This window comes from Balaenoptera ricei, chromosome 8, assembly GCF_028023285.1.
Source record: "Balaenoptera ricei isolate mBalRic1 chromosome 8, mBalRic1.hap2, whole genome shotgun sequence".
Lineage (NCBI taxonomy): Eukaryota > Metazoa > Chordata > Mammalia > Artiodactyla > Balaenopteridae > Balaenoptera > Balaenoptera ricei.
In genome coordinates this window covers 75,495,266-75,518,370 of record NC_082646.1, presented here as the reverse complement: position 1 = coordinate 75,518,370, position 23,105 = coordinate 75,495,266, and the positions used below count along the sequence as shown (strand labels likewise).

At 41.4% G+C, this 23,105-nt stretch overlaps 2 protein-coding genes and 1 long non-coding RNA gene across 10 annotated transcripts in view; 1 reads left to right on the top strand and 2 right to left on the bottom strand.

Moving 5' to 3' along the window:
- Window positions 1-425: 425 nt before the first annotated feature.
- Window positions 426-15,300, bottom strand: LOC132370709 (uncharacterized). Its single transcript, XR_009504670.1, has 3 exons — window positions 15,180-15,300; window positions 1,517-1,554; window positions 426-867 (listed from the first exon to the last, which is right to left on the bottom strand). It is a non-coding gene; the product is annotated as an uncharacterized LOC132370709 (long non-coding RNA).
- On the bottom strand, window positions 3,033-3,935 carry MISFA (mitochondrial sheath formation associated). Its single transcript, XM_059929206.1, is given in 3 exon segments — window positions 3,033-3,056; window positions 3,330-3,434; window positions 3,867-3,935. Coding segments are annotated over 3 exon segments (198 nt in total).
- A 137-nt stretch (window positions 15,301-15,437) lies between the features above and the next one.
- Window positions 15,438-23,105, top strand: part of UEVLD (UEV and lactate/malate dehyrogenase domains) — a 45,712-nt gene continuing 38,044 nt past the window's right edge. For 3 of the 8 annotated variants that reach the window (XR_009504669.1, XM_059931246.1, XM_059931247.1), the window contains exons 1-3: window positions 17,109-17,128; window positions 21,781-21,900; window positions 22,334-22,418. Coding sequence is in view for 7 of the 8 variants with exons in the window: in XM_059931246.1 (XP_059787229.1) it covers window positions 21,820-21,900; window positions 22,334-22,418 (166 nt within the window). In the remaining variant the exon portion in view is untranslated. Of the gene's footprint in view, window positions 15,547-17,108; window positions 17,129-21,780; window positions 21,901-22,333; window positions 22,419-23,105 lie in introns of those variants that run through there. The other 5 variants (XM_059931244.1, XM_059931241.1, XM_059931245.1 and 2 more) reach the window with 3 other exon arrangements.

The following is a 23,105-nucleotide window of genomic DNA, read 5'->3' as shown; positions in this document are numbered from 1 at the left end:
TTGTTTCTACACATGCTGCCTAGATGAGCAGCAGTCACTGCTAAAAGAAAAGGCAACTTCTTGTTTATTCAGGTGAGGGAGACTTGAACCAAGAGGTAGTCAAGGTCTTGGATAACCCAGCCTCTCTTGCTTGGCTCCTTTCCTTGGCATGTAAAAGCGCACCAAAGAGAAGACCTGGACCTTAATTTTGACTCTGCTACCGAGAACTGTGTGGGTTGGTAAGGTACTTAAGCCTCTCGACTTCATTTTTGCCATTTTGTAAAATGAGGCTGAGGTTACTCTAAGGATTAAAATACTGTATAGTTTAGTATCTAGCACCCAATATGAAAATGCCCTTTCCTCACATGGTGTAAGCTTTGGGCTTAATGATAGCTGTGAAAAGGCCACAGAGAAATACCCTCAGAGAATAGGCTTAAAGTTGCTGCAATCTCTAACCCCTTCTGTAACATTTACATTTTTCACCCCTGCCTGGACCCTGGACCCTGGACCTTGGACCCAGGAGAAAGGTATTATGTGGGAAATAGGTCTAAAGAGCTCTAGAGGATTTCTATGTTCAAGGGTACAGAATAGGGGACAAATTGAAGTAGGCATCTTAGTCTTAATGCCACTCTTACAGACTATGAAACAGAGGGGACCCAATCACTCCCATCCACCCAACTACCTCCCGACCCTCCATCTCCCTGTTTTGAGCTAACAGAATACCAAGTCTTCATTCATCTTTAAAAGTGTGGTAACTTGTTACATAAAATGTGACAACATGGTATGCAATTACTTTATGTGAAACCAACAGGAACAGTACAGCTGGCCAGGAACGCTTCAGAGCTGCATTACTTCACCAGGATCATCTGTGCTTATTTCCACCGGGGTCTGGGGGGAAAAAAGTATGTCAGGTGGGTCTTGCCTAGTGCTTGCTAGGGTGTGGGGCTGAGATAACTGCCCTCAAGGGCAGGTAGGGGTAGCTGTGTCCCATTCTGTCTCACCTAATGCCTCCGATCCCAGTTGCCACAGGGGCTTAGCAGTGTGGGAGCTGACAAGAGGCAAAGAAAAGATGAACATCCAAGGTCTAACAGGAGGAGAGAGGAAAGAGACATCTGCCACCAGAACCGTTTTACAGACCAGTGTTTACCTGATGAGGGACAGTTAAGTGTGGGCTAAGTGGTATAGAAGGCTGAACATATAAAGTGTCCCATGAGCATGAGACGAGGTCAGCACTGTCAGACAGCTTTGAGTCTGGGCCTGAAATATCTTTATACCTCCAGTTTTTTTTGAAAGACACTGAAGAACTTAAAAAAAGTAAAGGCTCTTAGGAAAAGATGTATAAAAGATCACATGAAAGAGGGAACTCTCTCAACTCTAAGTAGATAGTGACTAACAATAGAAGTAGGTATGCTACAATAACTTTTTTAATAAAGAAGAGAGTATTTGTTTCAAAAGTTGGATTTTGATGCTTAGTTCATTTATCCCGGGGAATACATTTCAAAGTAGGAAGAGAGAACAAAGTTGAAGGCACACTTACCCCTCCTGGGGGATACTTATATCCCTTCCACATTGTTCCTGCAATGAGAAGCATCCATAAGACAACGATCATTGTGGGGCTTCTTGCTTAGCTGGTGGTGTGTGCAGGGGGAAACAGGCGGTTCTGAAAGGTGTGGTGTTCTATTCCCTGAGTCCTGGAAACTGGGCTGTCCTCATTCAAGACCAGATGATGGATGGTCCAGCATGATAGCTCCTGGCTGAGGAGCTTCGTGGTCTAGTCTGACCTGAAGTGGCTCGCCATGGCTATTTGGTGGTCAGAGCTCAGACACCAATTGTGACATCAGCTCCTGTGACCTTGGGGATCAGAGTGAGTAGCTATGGGACAGTTGGCCAGGATGCCAGGTGTATAGAGGCTAAAGAGCCCTTAGCAGGAGGGCTCCATTCTTTAGTGACTCTGTGTGGTTAGGATCTAGCTGATATCTTATCTTTATTAACTCATCACCTGCCAAAATTTTGACTACTTGCTTTATGCAATCAGATGCAAAAAAACCATTGCTGTGAACAAAGCCAAATAAAACACACCCTGGATTAACTGGGAGGAGTGACTGGCTATGTACAGCTATAAGCAATTACTTAAATACTATTGTTAGGCTATTCAAAGAAGAAAAATCTTGCACTTTGCAAAATGGCACAGTTAAACCCTCATCATGCAGGGGAAGCCTCCTATCAACTTCCCTGAGAAGGGAAGAGAAGGAAGATGGGCTATTATGCCCATTTCATAGCTGGAGAAACCAAGGCACAGAATAGTTTCAGTGGTTTGGTCAGGATCACACTGTGGCAGTGGCTCAAGCTGAACAAGTGCCCAGTGCCTCCATCTGCATCCCCACCCCACACAGGTCTTACTGTTGGGCCAATACTCTCATAGAAATTCTGGGGCAGATGGAGAAAACAAACAAACAAAAGAACCACCATCATGCCTTGCTCCTAGTATACCTGGGCCTGGGACTTGATAGATACCCATGCCTTCTGGAGAAGCTTCCCAGAAAACCTGCTCCTGTAATCGGCATATTACTAAGACTCTTAAGAGTTAAGTTTAACAATGGGAACATCTTTGAAAAAACTGGTCTGAATGAAACGGGGTGGGATTTGAGAAACCCAGGAAATGGTGTGCTAAAAGGACACGGCTACTAATGTTTCCTATCGGCAGGCTGGTCTAGTGGAATGAGTGAGAGAGGTATTAAGTCCCGAGATCTATGCTTGCAACCCAGCTTCACAAATGGGTTGGTTTGTGTGGCCCTAGGTAAGTACAGTCACCAGTAACTCTTTGTTGACTGGTTCATTATTTTGCCTAGTTGTTAAGTTAGCATTTACTAAATGCTAATTGTCAAGCTTTGCAATAAATGCTTTACATGAATTCCCAAATGTAATCCTCACTAAAACAGAAAGATACTGGAACATCTCCATTATACAGATGAAGAAACTTGAGGTTCAGAAAGATTGAACTTTCTCAAGGTCACATGGCTAGGAAGTTGCAAGGTTAGGACTTGAACTCAAATTTACACTAACTCCAGTTTCAGAGTCTGCCAAAGGGGGCATTAAAAATGCTGGTCTAATTTATTACAGAGTTTGCATGGAGAAAATAAGTTAATAGATGGAACAGTCTTTGAAAAGAATACCCATGAGGTATGGTTATTAACAAATCTTTGAACCAGGGCTTGCTGTCCTCAGCAGTACTCCCCAAATTCTTTCCCCTTCCGCAGTCTATTTTATTTTCCAGAGGAATGTAAACTTTCCATTGAGATTTCAGGGTGCCACCAAGTTCTCTTGAAAGGGAAGAATCCAGCCCAACAGACCGTCACGTCCACCCACAGCTGCAGATCTTCATCCAAAGTCCGGCTCCTCGGGTGTGTCTTGCTCTCCTGAACGGCCTACCTCTCTTTCCACTTCAGAGTTGGAGGCTGAGGAATAAAGAAACTCAAAGGCAGAGCTGGCCCTACTCATTGGCACAGTAGGTGACTGCCTCTGTATGTGACTGGAAGGGCTGCTGAAAAGGTCCCACCAATGTCCACATTCCCTTTCCTCCCAGCAACCACTGATCCACTTGGCCTGAAATCCAGAAGTCAGGCACTGTCTCCACCAGACCCCTTATAAATTCCATAGTGCTTTGAAATAAGTGATGTTAAGTACCCAAGTGGAAGGGGAAAGGCTTAAAGATGTCCCAATGGGATGGGAAGTAGCCTGCGAAACTAACTTTGTTCCCACCACATCCTGACCTCTTATTAGTGGTGAGACCCCAACTATCTTTCCTGTTTGGTCAGAAACCCCAGCTGGGAGGGTTAGCCAGAGCCAGGACTGACTATGAGGGATTAACAGGTAAGGTTACTACTTACTATGAACTCTGGAAATGTGCCCATGTAACATGCAAATTCAACAAAAAGCATCCAGCCAAGCACAATCATGATAATAAGTAAAACAATTTCTAAGACACGATTGCACAGCAAAAGACTATTCACCAAGATCGTGACAAAGGAGTATGCTCATGAAACCCTCAGTTGGTAGAGGTCTCGCATGTAAGTTCCAGTCCTTAGCTCCAAAGGATCTGCAACTCCCTAGTAGAGAAGCTGGAGTCTACTAGGGCATTGTGACATCACTGATTATATGGCCCAGGCCACAACAGGTCGGAGAGACTGCCCCCAGACCAGCAGTTGAGCAGCAAACTAAGCTCTTTGAATGCGTTATCTCACAACAACAATATGAGGTAGGTACTATTATTTATCCCATTTTACTAATGAGAAAACTGAGGTTTACAGAGCCTGAGTGACCTGCACTACTAGGTCACACAGGTGATGCTTCCAGATCAGGGCCCAGTTGCCTGTTAGGAAGTTGGGCTCTTTAGACTAGAGACAGGGATTGGGAAAGGTGTGTTCCTAGGTCTATGACAGCTGTGAATGAAACAAAACTGAATTCTAGGGAAATGAGAACTCTATTTCTGTCCTTGCAATCCCTCCCCTCCCATCTCAAGGGCTCTCTCACCACCATTTTATACCATTCTTCAATTCCTTTGGTCAGCTCCTGTCCACTGGTTCTCTTTTCTTTTCTTTTTATTATTTTTAAATAAATTTATTTATTTATTATTATTATTTTTATGGCTGCGTTGGGTCTTCATTGCCGCGCTCGGGCTTTCTCTAGTTGCAGCGAGCAGGGGCTACTCTTTGTTGCGGTGCGCAAGCTTCTCATTGCAGTGGCTTCTCTTGTTGCGGAGCACGGGTTCTAGGCACGCGGACTTCAGTAGTTGTGGCTCACGGGCTCTAGAGCGCAGGCTCAGTAGCTGTGGCACATGGGCTTAGTTGCTCCGCGGCATGTGGGATCTTCCTGGACCAGGACTCGAACCTGTGTCCCCTACACTGGCAGGCGAATTCTTAACCACTGAGCCACCAGGGAAGTCCTGGTTCTCTTTTCTTGGCCTTCAAGAAGCCACAAGTATCCTTGTCCTCTACTCACAAAAACCTCCAACTGTTGCTGTGGCTCCCTTCTTAACTGTCCTGTTTCTTAACTGCCTTTTATGACCAAACTTCCTAAACAAGTGGTCCATACCCAAAGCCTTTCTTTCCAGTCCACGCTTTTCTTTCATGCATCACATCCTGACTTCTGCCCCCACCCCACTACTTAGATGCTCTCTCGGAGGTTACCAAAGATCTCCTTTTTGTCATGTTTAATGACCTTATCTCGATCCCTTTGACCTCCCTGCACTGGTACGGTGGACCTCTCCCTCCACCAGAGTTCTTCCTACATACACATCTCCCTTTTATTTTGATATTCCCTTTATTTTCATGATAAATCATTGTAAAACATGAAACTATCCAAAGATGTATAAAGAAAAACCTAATACTCTCCCCTTCTTTCTTAGCCACATGATGTAACCAGCGTTACCAGCTTAGTGTGTGTTCTTCTGCCAAAGACTTCTCTACGAGCTTGCAAATATCACTACACATATAGAGGGATACAGAGGGGTTTTTTCAGTGTTGTTTTATTTAAGGTGATCACACTACATATGCTACTATGTAACTTGCTTTTCTCCTATAACAATACATCATGGACATCCTCCTGGGTCAATTAATAAAAAATCTAAATACATTCCTTTATTGTTTCTAATAATAAGCTTTATTGAGGTATAAATCACATATGATAAAGCACACTCATTTTTAGTGTACAGTTGATATGTTTTAAAAAATGTGTCAATCTTGTAACTACCACCACAATCAGGATAGAAAAAATTGTGATCATCTCAAAAAGCTCCCCGTGCCCCTTTGCAGTCAATCCCTTCCCCCTAAATCCCTTGGCCCCTGGCAACCACTGATCTGCTTTTGCATTTTCTAGAATTTCATATAAATGGAATCATAACCTTCTTCCACTTCCTTCTTCCAATCATAAGGCTTCTTTCACTTAGCATTAATGTTTTTGAGATTCATTCATGTTGTACAAGAGTTAGTTCTTTTTTATGGAATATTATTCCATTGTATGGCTGTATCAGTTTATCAGTTTACCTGTCAAAGAACATTAAGGTTGTTTCTAGTTTGGGGCTATTTTGAATAGAGATTTTGTATTTTGAATAGAGATGTTATAAATATTTGTGTACAGCTTTTTAAGGGAATATAAGTTTTAACTTTTTAGGGTAAATCCCAGGAGGAGGATTGCTGGATCATATGAAAAGTGCCTGTTTACAAAAGACCCCAAATAGCCAAAGCAATCTTGAGAAAGATAAACGGAGCTGGAGGAATCAGGCTCCCTGACTTCAGATTATACTACAAAGCTACAGTAATCAAGACAGTATGGTACTGGAACAAAAACAGAAATATAGATCAGTGGAACAGGATACAAAGCCCAGAGATAAACCCACACACATATGGTCATCTTATCTTTGATAAAGGAGGCAAGAATATACAATGGAGAAAAGACAGCCTATTCAATAAGTGGTGCTGGGAAAACTGGACAGCTACATGTAAAAGAATGAAATTAGAACACTTCCTACACTATACACAAAAATAAACTCAAAATGGATTAAAGACCTAAATGTAAGGCCAGACACTATAAAACTCTTAGAGGAAAACATAGGCAGAACACTCTATGACATAAATCACAGCAAGATCCTTTTTGACCCACCTCCTAGAGAAATGGAAATAAAAACAAAAATAAACAAATGGGACCTAATGAAACTTCAAAGCTTTTGCACAGCAAAGGAAACCATAAACAAGACGAAAAGACAACCCTCAGAATGGGACAAAATATTTGCAAACGAAGCAACTGACAAAGGATTAATCTCCAAAATTTACAAGCAGTTCATGCAGCTCAATATCAAAAAAACAAACAACCCAATCCCAAAATGGGCAGAAGACCTAAATAGACATTTCTTCAAAGAAGATATACAGATTGCCAACAAACACATGAAAGGATGCTCAACATCACTGATCATTACAGAAATGCAAATCAAAACTGCAATGAGGCATCTCCTCACACCGGTCAGAATGGCCATCATCAAAAATCTACAAAGAATAAATGCTGGAGAGGGTGTGGAGAAAAGGGAACCCTCTTGCACTGTTGGTGGGAATGTAAATTGATACAGCCACTATGGAGAACAGTATGGCGGTTCCTTAAAAAACTAAAAATAGAACTACCATATGACCCAGCAATCCCATTACTGGGCATATACCCTGAGAAAACCAAAATTCAAAAAGAGTCATGTACCACAATGTTCATTGCAGCACTATTTACAATAGCCAAGACACTGAAGCAACCTAAGTGCCCATCGACAGATGAATGGGTAAAGAAGATGTGGCACATATATACAATGGAATATTATTCAGCCATAAAAAGAAATGAAATTGAGTTATTTGTAATGAGGTGGATGGACCTAGAGTCTGTCATACAGAGTGAAGTAAGTCAGAAAGAGAAAAACAAATACTCTATGCTAATGCATATATATGGAATCTAAAAGAAAAAAAAAAAAAACGGTTCTGATGAACCTAGGGTAAGGACAGGAATAAAGACACAGACATAGAGAATGGACTTGAGGACACGGGGAGGGGGAAGGGTAAGCTGGGATGAGGTGAGAGAGTAGCACTGACATATATACACTACAAAATGTAAAATAGATAGCTAGTGGGAAGCAGCTGCATTGCACGGGGAGATCAGCTTGGTGCTTTGTGACCACCTATGGGGTGGGATAGGGAGGGTGGGAGGGAGACCCAAGAGGGAGGGGATATGGGGATGTATGTATACATATAGCTGATTCACTTTGTTATACAGCAGAAACTAACACAACATTGTAAAGCAATTATACTCCAATAAAGATGTTAAAAAAATAAGAAAGAAAAGTGCCTGTTTAAAAATTTCTCTATCACTAATTTTCAGCAATTTTATTTTCAGGTTGCTTTGTGTAACTTTCTGCATGTTTCTTCTACCAGGGGTTTGGTGAACTTCTTGAATCTGTGAGTTTATGGTTTTCATCAAATTGGAAAAATATTTGGCTACTGTTCCTTCAAACACTTTTTCTGTCCCCCCCTTTCCCCTTCTGTGACCTCCACTACTTGTGTATTAGACCAATAACCAGTGTGATTCTGTCCCACAGCTTGCTGGTACTCTGTTCATTTTTCTCCTCTTTGTGTTTCATTTTGGATAGTTTCCATTGCTGTCTTTTTCAAGTTCACTCATCTTTCCCCCTAATCTTCTAAACTTCTGTTAATCCCATACAGTGTATTTTTAATTTGATTTTGTATTTTTCATCTCTAGAAGTTCAATTTCTTTTTTTTTTTAATTCTACCTTTCATTTTTCTCCACATGGTGTTCATGTTTTCCTTTACATCCTTGAGTATATTTATGAGATTGATAATAAGCATTTTAAGGAAGCTGTCTGCAAATCTATCATCTCTATCATTTCTGGGGCTGTTTCAATGGTTGATTTTTCTCTTTGCTGTGGATGATATTTTTCTGTTTCTTTGAATGCCTGGTAACTTTTCGCTGGATGTTCAACATGGTGAATTTTACAGTGTTGAGGGCTGGATTTTGTTGTATTCTTTCTTTCTTTTTCTTTCTTTCTTTCTTTCGTTCTTTCTTTCTTTCTTTCTTCCTTCCTTCCTTCCTTCCTTCCTTCCTTCCTTCCTTCCTTCCTTCCTTCCTTCCTTCCTTCCTTTCTTTCTGGCAGTGCTGGGTTTTTGTTGCTGCACACAGGCTTTCTCTAGTTGTGGCAAGTGGGGGCTACTCTTCGTAGCAGTGCGTGGGCTTCTCATTGTGGTGGCTTCTCTTGTTGTGGAGCACAGGCTCTAGGCACGCGGGCTTCAGTAGTTGTGGCACGTGGGCTCAGTAGCTGTGGCTCGCGGGCTCTAGAGTGCAGGCTCAGTAGTTGTGGCACACGGGCTTAGTTGCTCCACGGCATGTGGGATCTTCCCGGACCAGGGCTCAAACCCATGTCCCCTGCATTGGCAGGTGGATTCCTAACCACTGCGCCACCAGGGAAGCCCTGTTGTATTCTTTTTGATAGTGTTGGGTTTTCTTCTGGGATGCAATTAAGTTACCTGCAATCAGTTTGAGTGTTCTGAGGCAAGTTTTAAGCTTTGTTATGGTGGGCCAGGAGCAGCCTTTTCTCTAGAGATAATCATCCCCACTACTGAGCTATGACCCTTTTAAGCACGCTCTCTGATGCCAATGGTATTAGGTCTTTCCGATCTGTGGAATTTCCCACAACTCCCAGCCCTTCTGGGAGCTCCAAGAAATGTTTGGCCTACTGTTTCTGGGTGGTTCTCTTCCCGGTCTCATGGAATTTTACCCCATGTGTGCATAGACAGAACTCAGCTAAAGACTCACAAGGGTCCCTGTGGAGATGTCCAGAGTTCTTTCTCTGTGGAATTGCCTCTTTTCAGTACTCCATCCTGCAAATTCCTGGCACTTTGGCCTCCTTAGTACGCCACTATCTTTCTTTTCAATTCGGCTTCGTTTGGGTAACCCCTCTCTATGCTGCAGTCTGAAAACTGCCTCTGGGCAGTAGGCAGGGGCTTTTAAAGCTCATCTCTTTTGTTTCCTTTCTTTCAAAGTTCACAGTCTGGTGCTGGCCCTTGTGCAAGATCTGAAAATAACTATTTCATATATTTTATGCAATTTTCTATTTGTTTATGGAGAGAAGACAACTCCTGTAGCAGTTGATTCTTCATAGGCAGAAGCAGAAGTCTAACTTATTTTTTTTTTCATTCCTGTATAATATTCCACGTGTATTTCTTCTTTCTCTCTCTCTCTTTTTTTGGCTGAGCCGCATGGCTTGTGGGATCTTAGTTCCCCGACCAGGGATTGAACCCAGGCCCCAGCAGTGAAGGTGCCGAGTCCTAACCACTAGACCATCAGGGAATTCCCTCATCTTTCTCCTAATAATGGATATATCAGTCAAGATCTAGTCAGGAGATAGAAACCACACAATAATTTGAACAGAGAAAGTTCGATAAAAAGAATTATTAACTAGGAACAGGAGATTAATGGAAGAGGTAGAAAGCTCTACGTGTCACAGGAATAGCATATATAGGGAGCAGCCGCCACCACTAGAGCTGAGGCAAAGCATCCAAGAAAGGAATAAACTTGAAAGAGTCTCTGACCTTCCAGGGTTGAGATCCAAAACTTGCACAAGTGGTGGTCATGACCAACCGGATGGTAGGGAAATCCAATGAGCTGCTGTAGGCCGTACCTGGTACGTAGGGCGCCACCCTCTGAGATGCTGGTGGAATCTGCTGGGAAGTCTCCATGGGGGGCGTCTGTCAAGCTTACTGATCATTGCTGAGAATCTACCCTCTGGGGATATGCCAGTAGAATGTACTGGGAAGCCACCTTGTTGGGGGTGGTAGAACTCATTGAGTAGCAGGAGCGCCACTGAAACTCAATGGAAAGCACCCTACAGAGGGGCCACTGAAACTCGACAGAGGTGAGCACTACTGGATATCCCGACTCATGCCACTGGCAGCCACATGGCAGGACCAAGAACAAAAGCACACTGGAAGGAGGAAGTCTCTTCCTCCTGCAGTATCACCCCCAGGCCCTCTATTGACAAAACTTAATATTGTGCCCACTAGCAAGGGAGAAATGCTTAAAAGGCCCAGCTCCACAATAGCAGAGCAAGCAATAAATGGTGTATTTGGAACTGAAAGGTAATAAATTAGTAACAGGCACAATGTGCATTTAGATTTTTTTCCCAACTTTTTATCACCATAAACAATGCTGTGATTGTCATAAACAAAATTTCTTGGACACATTTCTCTTGCATGTTGCCGATTTTTTACTTAACCAGAGAAGCAGCAAAATGACCCAAAAAAAAGTATGCCAGTTCAGACAGAGCATGAAAATTGAGAGGCGATATAAAATCCTTAGAAAAAAGAACTAGTTTAAGAAAAGAAAGATTGCAGTTTCATTTCACAAAGTCAAAGGACATTTGTGGAAGGATGGCCTGAGATGCAGCATATGCTGTCAGTCAATTAATAACAATATAAGCTCCACACATCTAAAGAGTAAATGATACTGTCTTGTTTTTTTGGTTTGTTTTTTTTTTTTTTGGCCGCACTGCACATAGCCTGTGGGACCTTAGTTTTCCGATCAGGGATTGAACCTGGGCCATGGCAGTGAAAGCACTGAGTCCCAACCACTGGACCACCAGGGAATTCCCAATACTGTCTTCTGATGAACAAAATTTCTAAATTTTCATGAGGTCCAATCTATTTTTTTCTTTTGTTGCCTATGTCTTTGGTGTCATATCCAAGAAATCACTGCCAAATTCAATGTCATAACGCTTTTGTCCTACATTTTTTTCTAAGAGTTTTATTGTTTTAGGGCTTACATTTAGGTCATTGATCCATTTTGAGTTAATATTTGTATATGGTATTGGATAAGGATCTAACTTCATTTTTGCATATGGATATTCAGTTTTCCCAACACCATTTGCTGAGAAGACTGTCCTTTTCCACCTGAATGGTCTTGGCACTTTTGTCAAAAATAATTGACCATATATGTGAGGGTCTGTTTCTGGACTCTCTACTCCACTGGTGACATACTTAGAGTAGTCAAAATCACAAAGGCAGAAAGCAGAATGGTGCTTGCCAGGGGCTGGAGGGAGAGAAGAATGGGAAGTTATTGTTTAAAGGGTACAGAGTTTGTTTTACAAGATGAAAAGAGTTATGGGGACAGATGGTAGTGATGGCTGTAAAACGTTATGAATGTAATTAATACTACTGAACTGTATACTTAAAAATGGTTAAGATGGTAAATTGTACATTATGTGTATTTTACAATTAAAAATTTTTTTAAAGAAGTAAATGATAAGGATACATTTGTCTGATATTCAGAATACCAAGGTTTTACCCCTAAACAATGTGTCTGATAGGACCCATAACTATGAAACCAAAGAGTGTAAACAGAGATCAGAAGCAGAGGACCAAGAAAAGCCATTCTTGTGTTTTTTCTCAAACTATAAACAAAGGTCCAGAATATACACTTTGCCCATTTCTTAGCCTGGGGACTTTTTTTCCCTTTTAATATAATTAACATCTTTGTATAATACATACATCCTGGGTACTTTTATTTCTCTAAGACAAATTCCCAAAAGTGGGGTTAAAACTGGTATGTATACTTAATTTTGTAAACTTTTCTCCCCAGAACATTGTCAGTAATACATCTCTTATTCAACAGGATCTCAGAAACAAGGAAATAGGAAATACTTCACTAAACCTCAGTTTGCTCAACAGTAAAAGTGAGGTAATAATTGATAATAATTCCATCTAGAGTTTTGTGAAGATTAACTGCAATGAAGCGCATAAAACTCTTAGCAATGTACCTTCCACATGGGAATTGATAGCTACACACACACACACACACACACACACACACACACACACACACAAACAGGCATAGAGTGTTCCTAGTGCCTATAATTCATCCATAGTGATTAAACCAGAAGAGAATTGGTGGTTTGGATGGAAGGCTTCTTCCATAAAAGGTTCTTTCATAAAAGATGGAAGAACCCTGTTCAGGCCTTACTTCTAACTTGATAGCTTTTCCTTGATTAATGGATTTCTGATAGGATCTGTTAAATCTTAGAATCTCTGGAAGTTTCAAAGTTTCTGAGGTGTGTTAGATCTGGCTGAGGTGCTCTTAACAAGCCTCTTATCCTTCAACCGTCTCACCTCCTACCTTGCCTCCCGGCTTCCACTCTCCACTCCCCCCCCACCCCCAGTCTCTTCACAACTCATCTGTCAGACTTATTCTTTTCCAACTCAGTCAGATCGTGTCACTCCTCTGTTCAAAACCCTCCAGTGGCTTCCTCTCTCTCAGAGCAAAAGCCTAAGAAAGAAAAAAGCAGCCCCTGACATCTGGGAACTGGACTGACCAAGCTAGGTCTCAGTGTTGCTACAAGCTGACCTGGCCCTCACAGCCAGGCTCCTGTTGTCTCCTGTTGGATATAAACAATCTCAGAACACTGACATCAGACAGGGTCACTCAGATCATGATAAAATGAGACCAAACAAGCCCTCGTCATAATTTCTTCTAAGCAGAGACAAAAACAAGGTCACTGTGCAACCCAGGAAATACCCAAACATCCTCTTCTCTCTGCTAATGCGACTACTGGTTCTCTACCAATTACAGCCTTAACCTTGCTCTAGTTTACCCATCTGAGAGATAATATATATTGAGATACCCATTCATAGAATTGTCTCTGCCTTCTGACAGCACCCAATCCAAAGTAAAGCTTTGATTCCTTAAGCCCTCTCCCAAATCACCCAGAGCCCAAATCCTATAATAGGTTCTTTCCACACTCTTACTCAGCTGTCCCAGTGGCTCTCCACAGTATCTGCTCCCTTACGGGCAGGAGTAATCAACCCAACTTGTTTAAGTATGTGTGTGTTCCTGATGGTCTCTGGTGGGAGGGCACTGACAAGTCAGAGTCACAGTTGTCCCCAAAGTCTTTATAGTGGTTAGAATCACCCAGGCCTGTTAAAACAGACTGCTTGACCTGATCCCCAGAGTTTCTGATTCTGTTAAGTCTGGGGTGAGGCCTTAGAATCCGTATTTCTAACAAGTTCCAGGTGATGCTGAGGCTGCAGGTCTGGGGACCACACAGGAAGAATCACTGTCCTAAACCCTCTGTGGCTCCCCCTTATTTCTCTGAAGTAGCCTACTTCTGCTTCCTCACCTCTTCTTTGGACTCCAGCCACACTGGCCTCCCCGCGGTTTTGACTCTCCCCAAGCACACGTCTGTCTTAGGGCTCTGGATGCCCTCTAATATGGAATGCTTACTTTCTCACCTCTCAAGGAGATATACCCTCACTTCCTTAATCTGCCTTTTAAAAATTATTCCCCACAACACTTAATCACTTCTAACATACGGTCTAATTTACTTACTATATTTATTGTTTTGCTCTCCTCCTACTAATAAAAGAATGACAGCCTTAGGACTGCTGATACTTTCATCTATTTTGTTTACTGCAGTATCCTCAGACCTAGAAAAATATTGCAGGGGAGCAAAATTTGCCACCCTAAAATGTGTCTCTTTAGCAGGAGGGTTAACTTAGGATGCCCATTTTAAAGGCCCCAAAGACTTCCCCCTAACTGCCTAAAAGGATTTAGAGAGAAGGCCCGTTCCCCTTATTAAGCTGTCACCAGAGATATCTGCAAAGAATATGGGCTAGGTGTGGTGGCGGGAACTCGGCAGAGCCTAGAAATCAGAGTCTCCTAGTCTCTGCAAGGGCCAGCAAACATTTGTTTACCAAATATTTACTCTCTCTCTCCATGTGAACTGCCTTTCTCCCCTTTGAAGTCTCAAACCACAACCCCCAACATCCTCTTTCGCCATAGCTGAAGATGGTATTTAAGGTGAGGGCTTCGGCCATTAAGGCGAGTCACTCAGTTCTCCCGGGTCTCTCCCAGGTATACATGCTATTAACTTGTGTTTGATTTTCTCCTATTATTCTGTCTGGTGTCAGTTTACTTCTTAGACCAGCCAGAGGAAGCTAGAAGAATAGAGGAAAATTTCTTCCTCCCCAACAATATCTAGCAAGTAGCCAATGCTCAACAAAAGTTTGTTGAATAAATAAGTGCTCCTTCCAGCCTTTCACTTTCTTCTCCTAATAGAATCACAGCATTCCTACCTTTGGCTCTTCCCATAAATACAATCACCTTCCTGCCCACCCAACCTCTTGACAGTTACAATAGTCAGCTCCCAGGACTTTTTAGGCCCACTGGCTCAAACCAGGGATGCAAAGCAGGTAGGTAACTCATTCAAGGAGACCAAACAAGGCCCGCAAATTGCATCTCTTCGTCTTACTTCTCCGGATGACCTTAGCCACCAATCTACCGTTTTTGTCTTCAAACTCTTTTTGTTACCTGACTTTTTCCTCTCTCGGCCACCAACGCTGTTATGCTCTGCCCCGCCCCGCCAAAGGCAACCCCTGCCCCCATGCTGCACCACCCTCACTCGGCTGTCTTATCTCCCAGTTCTGACAATTCTCCTCCTGTGTCCGTTTTCCTTTCTAGCCCCCCCGAAATTTCTCTTTTGAAGCTCCATTACCTCTTCCTTCCTAAATCCAACCACAGTTTGGGGTCTTTCTTGATCTTTCTCGATACCCTACTGAATTTATCACATCCTTCTCGAAACTCTCTCTCAGAACAGTGCCAATATCTTCTACCTCCTTTACTGCTTCTCCTCGGGTCCTTCCTATTCCTGTCTTCACCGATGTCCCCAAGTTTCCCTCCAGCAAGCTGGGTCGTGGTTCCCTTGGCGCTCACGCGTTTCTGAACGCGCTCAGGGTTCGCGGAGGAGCGGTGGTGAGACTCCGGGCGGAGCCTCGCTGAGCCTGGGGCGCTGGACATCGGTGGACTTTCGAGTCTGGGAAGGGGCGGGGCCTTGGACCGCTCGGGAAGTTTGGTCCTCGGCAGCCGCCGTCCAGGACAGTGCGGAAGGAGATTCCGGGCTTGGGGGTCTCAGAACCGGACTCGCTGTTCTGGCTGGAGATGGAGTTCAACAGTGAGGGTCTGAGGCGACTGCTTGGCAAGGTGCGGCCAGCCCGCCGGGCAGGGTCTGGGGCGCCGGGGCTTGGGGGCGTTTCCACCCCTGGCCGGGCCACCTCCTTGGGGCGTTTCCCCGGCTTGTCATGGGGCTTGGAGCGGGGTGTGGGCTGGCCTGAAGCCGGCTACGGGGAGTGGCCGCAGGGGGGGCGCGGACCTCTCCTTCCCGAGGCCGGGGCTCTGGCTTCGCCTGCAAATCCGAGATCCCCCAACCTCCACCCGCTGTGAGACCTTCTCACGCCACCAGCTTCTCTTGGTCTCAGCTTCCAGTACTCGCCAGTCCCTTTAACCACGCCTTTCTCTCTGCAGAAATGGCCTCACCCCCATCCCCTTTTTTTATGACTTGCGTTGCTCATCCTTTGTAGGACTCAACTCAGATGTCACTCCCTAGAAACAATCACTACCTCCTTTACTTGCTTTCAGAAATATCGATTATCACATCGTGGAGTAATTATTTACATACAAACCTTACTCGGGCGGTGAACTCTGATGGCAGAGACAGTGCTGTAGTATTCCCATCACCTAGCCCTGTGCCTGACACGACGGAGTGCTGAGTAACTGTGCAGTGAATGAAAGACCTGTGTAGACTTGAGAATGAAGACAGGGTTGGAAGGCCCAGAAGAGAGCCTCGTAATGTTGAAAGGTTGAGGTGGAGGGCTGACCCGGAAGTCTGACCTGCGTTTCTCGGGCATGACTAACGCCGGTTTCTATGTTACACCAGGCTCTTAGTTCATGCTCTCTGATTCCCCACCAGTGTACAGTCTGAGGCAACCACCTTTTTCACCAGTTTCTTAGTTAAGTGATTCATAATGCTTCTTAAAACTTCCCTATGCGGAAACCGTACGTTTATGCCGTTTTTTTGTTTTGTTTTTTATGGAAAAAACTGATAAAAATTTTATTGAAGCATGAGACATGATACATTCTGAATAAAACAGTAGCAAAGTGTAATGGCAGCAGGTAAATATGAATCATATACATGCACATACTTTTCTGGTTCTTTTGATTACATTTTCCTCTCAAGATAAACTGCTTTCTCTTTAGTTGGGTTTGCCTGTGTCTTTCTTTGTTGGGGCAGTTTGTACACCCCTTTGAGGTTTTGAAGGCTTATGATTGAAATTGTTTATATACTTGATTTGAATGATTTTATCTACTGTGACAGGTGTGTAGGTCTTGTAGGAAGAGAAGTATCATCGTCCTTAGGATTATACCCTTTTCTGTCTCCTCTTCAGAGAACGTGAAATTAAAAGAACCACTCTATCAAGTTTTTCAGTGACGGAAGCATGGTGTATTGTCCAGGGGGAAGAATTGCTAAAGCTGAGAATAGAAAAAGAACTTCATAATTTTGGTGGAACTGGAATGCAGGAAAAAGACAAAAGAGAGACAATAATTTTCTCAAGGGTGGGACCGGAATAGTTGAGAAAGGTTTTTGTTTTTGTTTTTTATCATCAGTGCATAGCATGGAGTCTGGCACTTAGGTGCTTAATAAATGTCTGTTGGATGTGTAAATTAAGGAGACCATTTAGAAACACGTTAATCCAGCAGATATTTCCAAAGTTCCTTAACCCTTGAGGTAGGAAAATAATATAATAACTTAATACTTAGAAATAATTTTACTGCTGAAAAATTTGTGAAGTGAACAATACATTAAAATCAAGCAACTGTAAGGAGAACATGAAAAATCTTTTTGAAAACAAATGAAACCTAATAAGTATTCCAACCTAGATAAATATTCCAGCTTCGTGGATGTGAAGATGTCAGCTCTCTCCAGATTGATCTATAGAGTCAATGCAATTCCAGTCAAAATTCTAACAGGGTATTTGGGGAACTTTTCAGACTGATTCTAAAATCATTTGGAAGGGCAGAAGGCCAGGAGTAATCTTGACATTTTTACAGAAGAAGAATAGGTGTGGGACTTGCTCTACCAGATGTCAAGACTAGTAATTGAGGCTTAGTGTGATATTGGTATAGGATAGACAAATTAACCAGTGGAACAGACTAGAGGGCTTAGAACCATGTTCACATGTGTTTGGAAATGCGATATAAAACAGAAGAGGCATTGCAGATAACTACAGAAAGGAGAATGCAGGGACAAATGATTACCTATACAGGAGAAAATGAAATTGGACCCTTACCTCTTACCAAACATAAAAATTCCCCGTGGACTGAAGATTCAAGTGTAAAAGACGAACTTTAAAACATAGAGATAAATGTAGGAAAGAATCTTCATGGACTCAGAGTATGCAAACATTTTTTAAACAAGACGTAAAATACTCAAAGAAGAGTGATAAATTTGATTGCATTCAAATTAAGAACTTTTATATAAAGACAACACGAAGAGAGTGAAGAGGCAAAATACAAACTTGGAGAATAATACTGTAACGCATAATTGACAAAGTATTGGTATCCAGAATATATAAATTAGCCTACAAATCAATATTAAAACCAATAGAATATTGGACAAAAGACACGAATAATCATTTTTTAAAAAACAAAAGAAGAATCAGGGAAATGAATGTTTGCTCAACCCATTAGTACCCATGGAAAAGCAAATTGAGAGCATGGTAAAACACCATTTTCTCTCACTAGATTGTCATAAATTAAGATCATTTCAAAGGGTTTGGAGGATGTGGATGAATGGGAATTTTAAACTCTATGGTAGTTACCATAGAGAATTCATAATATATGAAGCAAGAGACATTCGCAGAATTACTCATAATTAAAAATTAGAAACAACCCGAATGTTCATTGACAGAAGGAAGGATAATTTGTTCTGTACTCATTCACACAATGGAAAACACTATGCAGCAGTGAAAATGAATGAACTACAACATGCAGCAATACAAGTGAATCTTAGAAACATTATATTCAGTGAAAAAAATTGGAGGTTATATGCAAAATTATATTTTGATTAAAACAAGAAACAACAACAAACAGTGTGGTGTTTAGGGACGCACACAAATGCGATAAAAACTATGGAGGGCAAAAGCAAAGGAATGTGACTACACAATTTAAGGTAGGCAGTTGAATGGTTAAGAGAAGGAGCACCCGGACAGATGTAATGGAATTGGAAAGGTCTGTGCTGTCCAGTATGGTAGCCACTAGCCACGTGTGGCTCTTTAAATTCATCAAAATTAGATAAAAATGAGTTTCTCGGTCACACCAGCCACATATTAAGTGTCAGTAGCCACATGTGGCTTGTGGCTACTGTATTGGACAGAACATATAATGATCTTTTCCATCATGGCAGAAAATTTTGTTGGACAGCACTGTTCTAGATCAAACATGGGTGAGTTGGTGCCTGAGTGTTTATTCTTCAAAATGTGTATATATGTACATATATGTTTATATGTATATGTATTCTTTAGTTGTATTAAATATTAAGTTTAGAAAAATTCTCTGGTTCCCTAATTCCTATTTCCCACTCCCCTGGCCTTGGACAGGTAACTTAACCTAGATTTGCTCAGTTATGAAATAATAGGATTGGATTTGATCTGTAAGATTCCTTGATGCTTAATTTTTTTTTAATAAAATGATGCCACAAAGTATTCCTCAGGGTGTCCAACATTTGAGCAATGTCATACAAGAGTACTCTTGATGTTCATAAGTATCAGTCTACTAAATAAACATACTGTAGTAGTGGATAAAGTTAAAATTTTAGTAACTTCTCAATTTTTCAACTGATTTTTATGATAGTATAATTGCTTTAGTTTTAGAATCTCATGGGCCAGTTTTCCTCTTTAGTTCCCTGCCTGCACCCTTTAAGCAAATGGCATTGTCTGAGGCATATTCCTTGGAGAATGTTATACAAGCTTCTCTTAGGTGGTATAGGAACAGTAATGGAATATATGTCTTAATATTACACTAAGAAGATATTCTGTTTCATATATAGTGAAAATGATGTGCTTTTTATTTTTCTAGGACAGATAAAATAGGTCTTTTTCGTCAGAAAGGCAAATCACGTATTCGACTAGTAATGATGTTTGGATTTTCAAGCCTTAAAAAAAGAGTGCTTTTGCCTTCTTTTGACAAACTTTTATGTCAGTTTTGCAGTTAGATCAATTCTGGTGTATAGCCCTATGCAGCCATTAATCATTACATTCTCAGAGGATGTTAAGTATGTAGAAAACAGCTTATAACATCAAGTAGAAAACAAAACAAAAATTATTTGGTTCATAAAAAATGTATCTTCCAGGTGACAACAATGCAGCCTTTTGTACATTTATGTAGTGTCTGGAGTTGGGATGGTTTCATTCACTTTTGTTTTCACTGAATCAGGGACACTGAATCTGGGACTCATTTTTACCCTGCTGTAGTTAATACTGATCGATTCTTAGTTTTAGTGATCTTAGTGATCGATGCTCAGTCCTTTGGATCATAATTGCTTTCTATATCCACTCTACTCGTATAAATCTGCCTCTTTGCTAACTCCCATCCAATTAGCCTACATTTATTGAAGCCATACCCTGTGCTAAATGCTATGGGGAAATAAAAATGAGTAAGAGATGTTTCCAGTCCTCAAGTTGTTAATTATACACTTTTTCTTCTGCCAAATTCTTTCCCATCTTAAAATGACCTTCGTCCTTCCCTCTAATTTTCTGTACCGTTCTAGGCTCTAATGTGAATTGCAGACAGCTCTTTTCAGAGGCCTTTCTGTAACCTAGGTATGCTTTGTCGATTCATCGTTTCCTGTCGATACTATTGTATACATATTTTGTTTAATATCTCACTTTTACATATGTTAATCATGAGATCTTCATACATACCTACTGAAGTTAGCGGGCAGTAGAGCTTATCTCTTTTGCCCATGAAAAACTTAAGACTCAGAGAGAGGAAATAGGATCTCTTAGCAGTTATTTTATTTTCTCCCTATCTCCTCCAACCCTAGGCACCCACTAAGCTACTTTCTGTTTCTATGGATTTCCTATTTTGGGTACTTTATGTACAAGTCATACAATATGTGGCTTTTTGTGTCTGTTTTCTTTAACTTAGTATAATGTTTTCAAGGTTTATCCATGTATCAGTTCTTCATTCATTTTTTATGGTTGAATATTCCATTTTATGGATATGTCACACTTTATTCATCAGTTGATGGACATTTGGATTGTTTTCACTTTTTGACTGTTATGAATAATGCTGCTATGAACAATTGTGCACAAGTTTTTGTGTGGACATGTTTTCATTTTTCTTGGGTGTATAGCTCAGAGTGGAATTGTTGGGTCATATGGTAACTCTGTGTTTAATCTTTTGAAGAACTGCCAAACTCTTCCAAAGCAGCTGCACCATTTTACCACCAGCAGTGGTGTATGTATATGAGGGTTCTGATTTCTCCACATCCTTTCCCACATTTGTTACTGTCTTTTTGATTATAGTATGAATCCTATGACTTCTTTTTTTTTTTTTTTTTTTTTAGTTTGTTTTTGGCTGCATTGTGTCTTCGTTGCTGCACTCAGGTTTCCTCTAGCTGTGGCGAGTGGGGGCTACTCTTCGTTGCGGTGCGCGGGCTTCTCATTGCGGTGGCTTCTCTTGTTTCGGAGCACGGACTCTAGGCGCGCTGGCTTCAGTAGTTGTAGCACGCGGGCTCAGTAGTTGTGGCTTGTGGGCTCTAGAGCGCAGGCTCAGTAGTTGTGGTGCACGGGCTTAGTTGCTCCGCGGCATGTGGGATCTTCCCTGACTAGGGCTCAAACCCGTGTCCCCTTCATTGGCAGGCGGATTCTTAACCACCACGCTACCAGGGAAGCCCTTTTTTATTCTTTTTTAAGATTGTTTTGGCTGCATTCCTTGAATTTCCATATGAATTTTAAGGTCCATTTGTAAATTTTTGCAAATGAGCAAAAGTCAGCTGGGATTTTGATATGGATTGGCGATTGTTGAATCTGTTGGGGAGCATTGCCATCTTAACAATATCAAGTCTTCTGATCTATCGACAAGGGATATCTTTCTGTTCATTTAGATCTATTTTAATTTCTTTCAACAATGTTTTGTAGTTTTTAGAGTCTAAGTTTTGCATCGTGTTAAATTTATTCCTAAGTATTTTATTCTTTTTGATGCTATTGTAAACGTAATTGTTTTCTCAAATTCATTTTCAGAATGGTAATAGACTCTTAACATACTTTTTTTTTTTTTTTTTTCATTTAATGCCTAGCACAAGTCCGGGAGGTGGGTATAATTTCTCTTTGCGAATGAGAAAATAAGTTCAAAGAAGTTAAATGATTTTGCCCACAGGGCAACCAAGGTAATATTTCTGAGACTACATCTGGATGAATGAGGAGGCAGTTCACTCAACCTGACTGCAAACCTTTGCATGCTTTCTGTTTTCCCTATGAAACCCAGCTGCGGTACCAGGTAGGGAAATTCAGGGTGTCTCAAGTGAATGACATATTCAGGCATGAGAGGTGGATCTTACAGTGATGACAGGGGTGCTTCATCCTGCCCTATTTCTTAAGCCTTCAGGAAGTATTTGGAGGCATTTGATATAGTGATTAAAGGCCTAGGCACTGGGTTTGAGCTCTGGCTTCACTACTTAACTTGCTATCTACCACAGCAAGTTATTTTGATTCTCTAGCTTTCATTTTCATCTTCTATAAAGTCAAGCAGTTATACGCCCTGCCTACTTCATAGGGTCGTTATTAAAAGGATGAAGTCAAATACTATTCATGTTTGTAAAACTCAGAGCCCAGGGCCTAGCACATAGTAAGTGTTCAGTTAAATGTTAATTTGTAATTGTTCTGTTGCTTATAATTTTATTCTTATTCTGTGATCATTTTTCTCTTTTCAGTACAAGTTCAGGGATCTAACTATGGAAGAACTGAAGAATGTAAATATGTTTTTCCCACATTTCAGATATTCCATGGATACCTATGGTAAGAATTGTATCCTCTAGTTTTTGCTACATTATTTAAACTATTAATTATTTGTTCCTAGAGAGCTACAAACTTATAATTTCTCATTTCTCTCTTTTATCCCCTGATTTTGAGCTACACTTTATGACCTGTGGTTTTTGAGGAAATTTAAGTTAATAAAATTTATATGGTATTAGTTTTCTATTGCTGCTTTAACGAATGAACACAAATTTAGTGGCTTAAAACAACACAGGGACTTCCCTGGCGGTCCAGTGGTTAAGACTTCGCCTTCCAATGCAGGGGGTGCAGGTTCAATCCCTGGTCAGGGAGTTAAGATCCCACATGCCTCGAGATCAAAAAACCAAAACATAAAGCAGAAGCAATATTGTAACAAATTCAATAAAGACTTTAAAAATGGTCCACATTAAAAAAAAAAAAAAAATCTTTAAAAAAAAAAAACAACGCAAATTGACTATCTTACAGTTCTTTGGCTAGAAGCCCAGCACAGGTCTCTGTAGGTTAAGTGTTGGCAGGTCTTAGTTCCTTTTTGGAGGCTCTGGGAGATCATCTATTCTCTTGCTTTTTTTAGTTTCTAAATGTCACCCATATTCTTTGGCTCACGGTCACTTTCCTCCATCTTTAAAGCTAGCAATGTTGCATTTCTCCGACCATCCTTCTGTAGTCAGATCTCCAGAGAAAAGGTTCTCT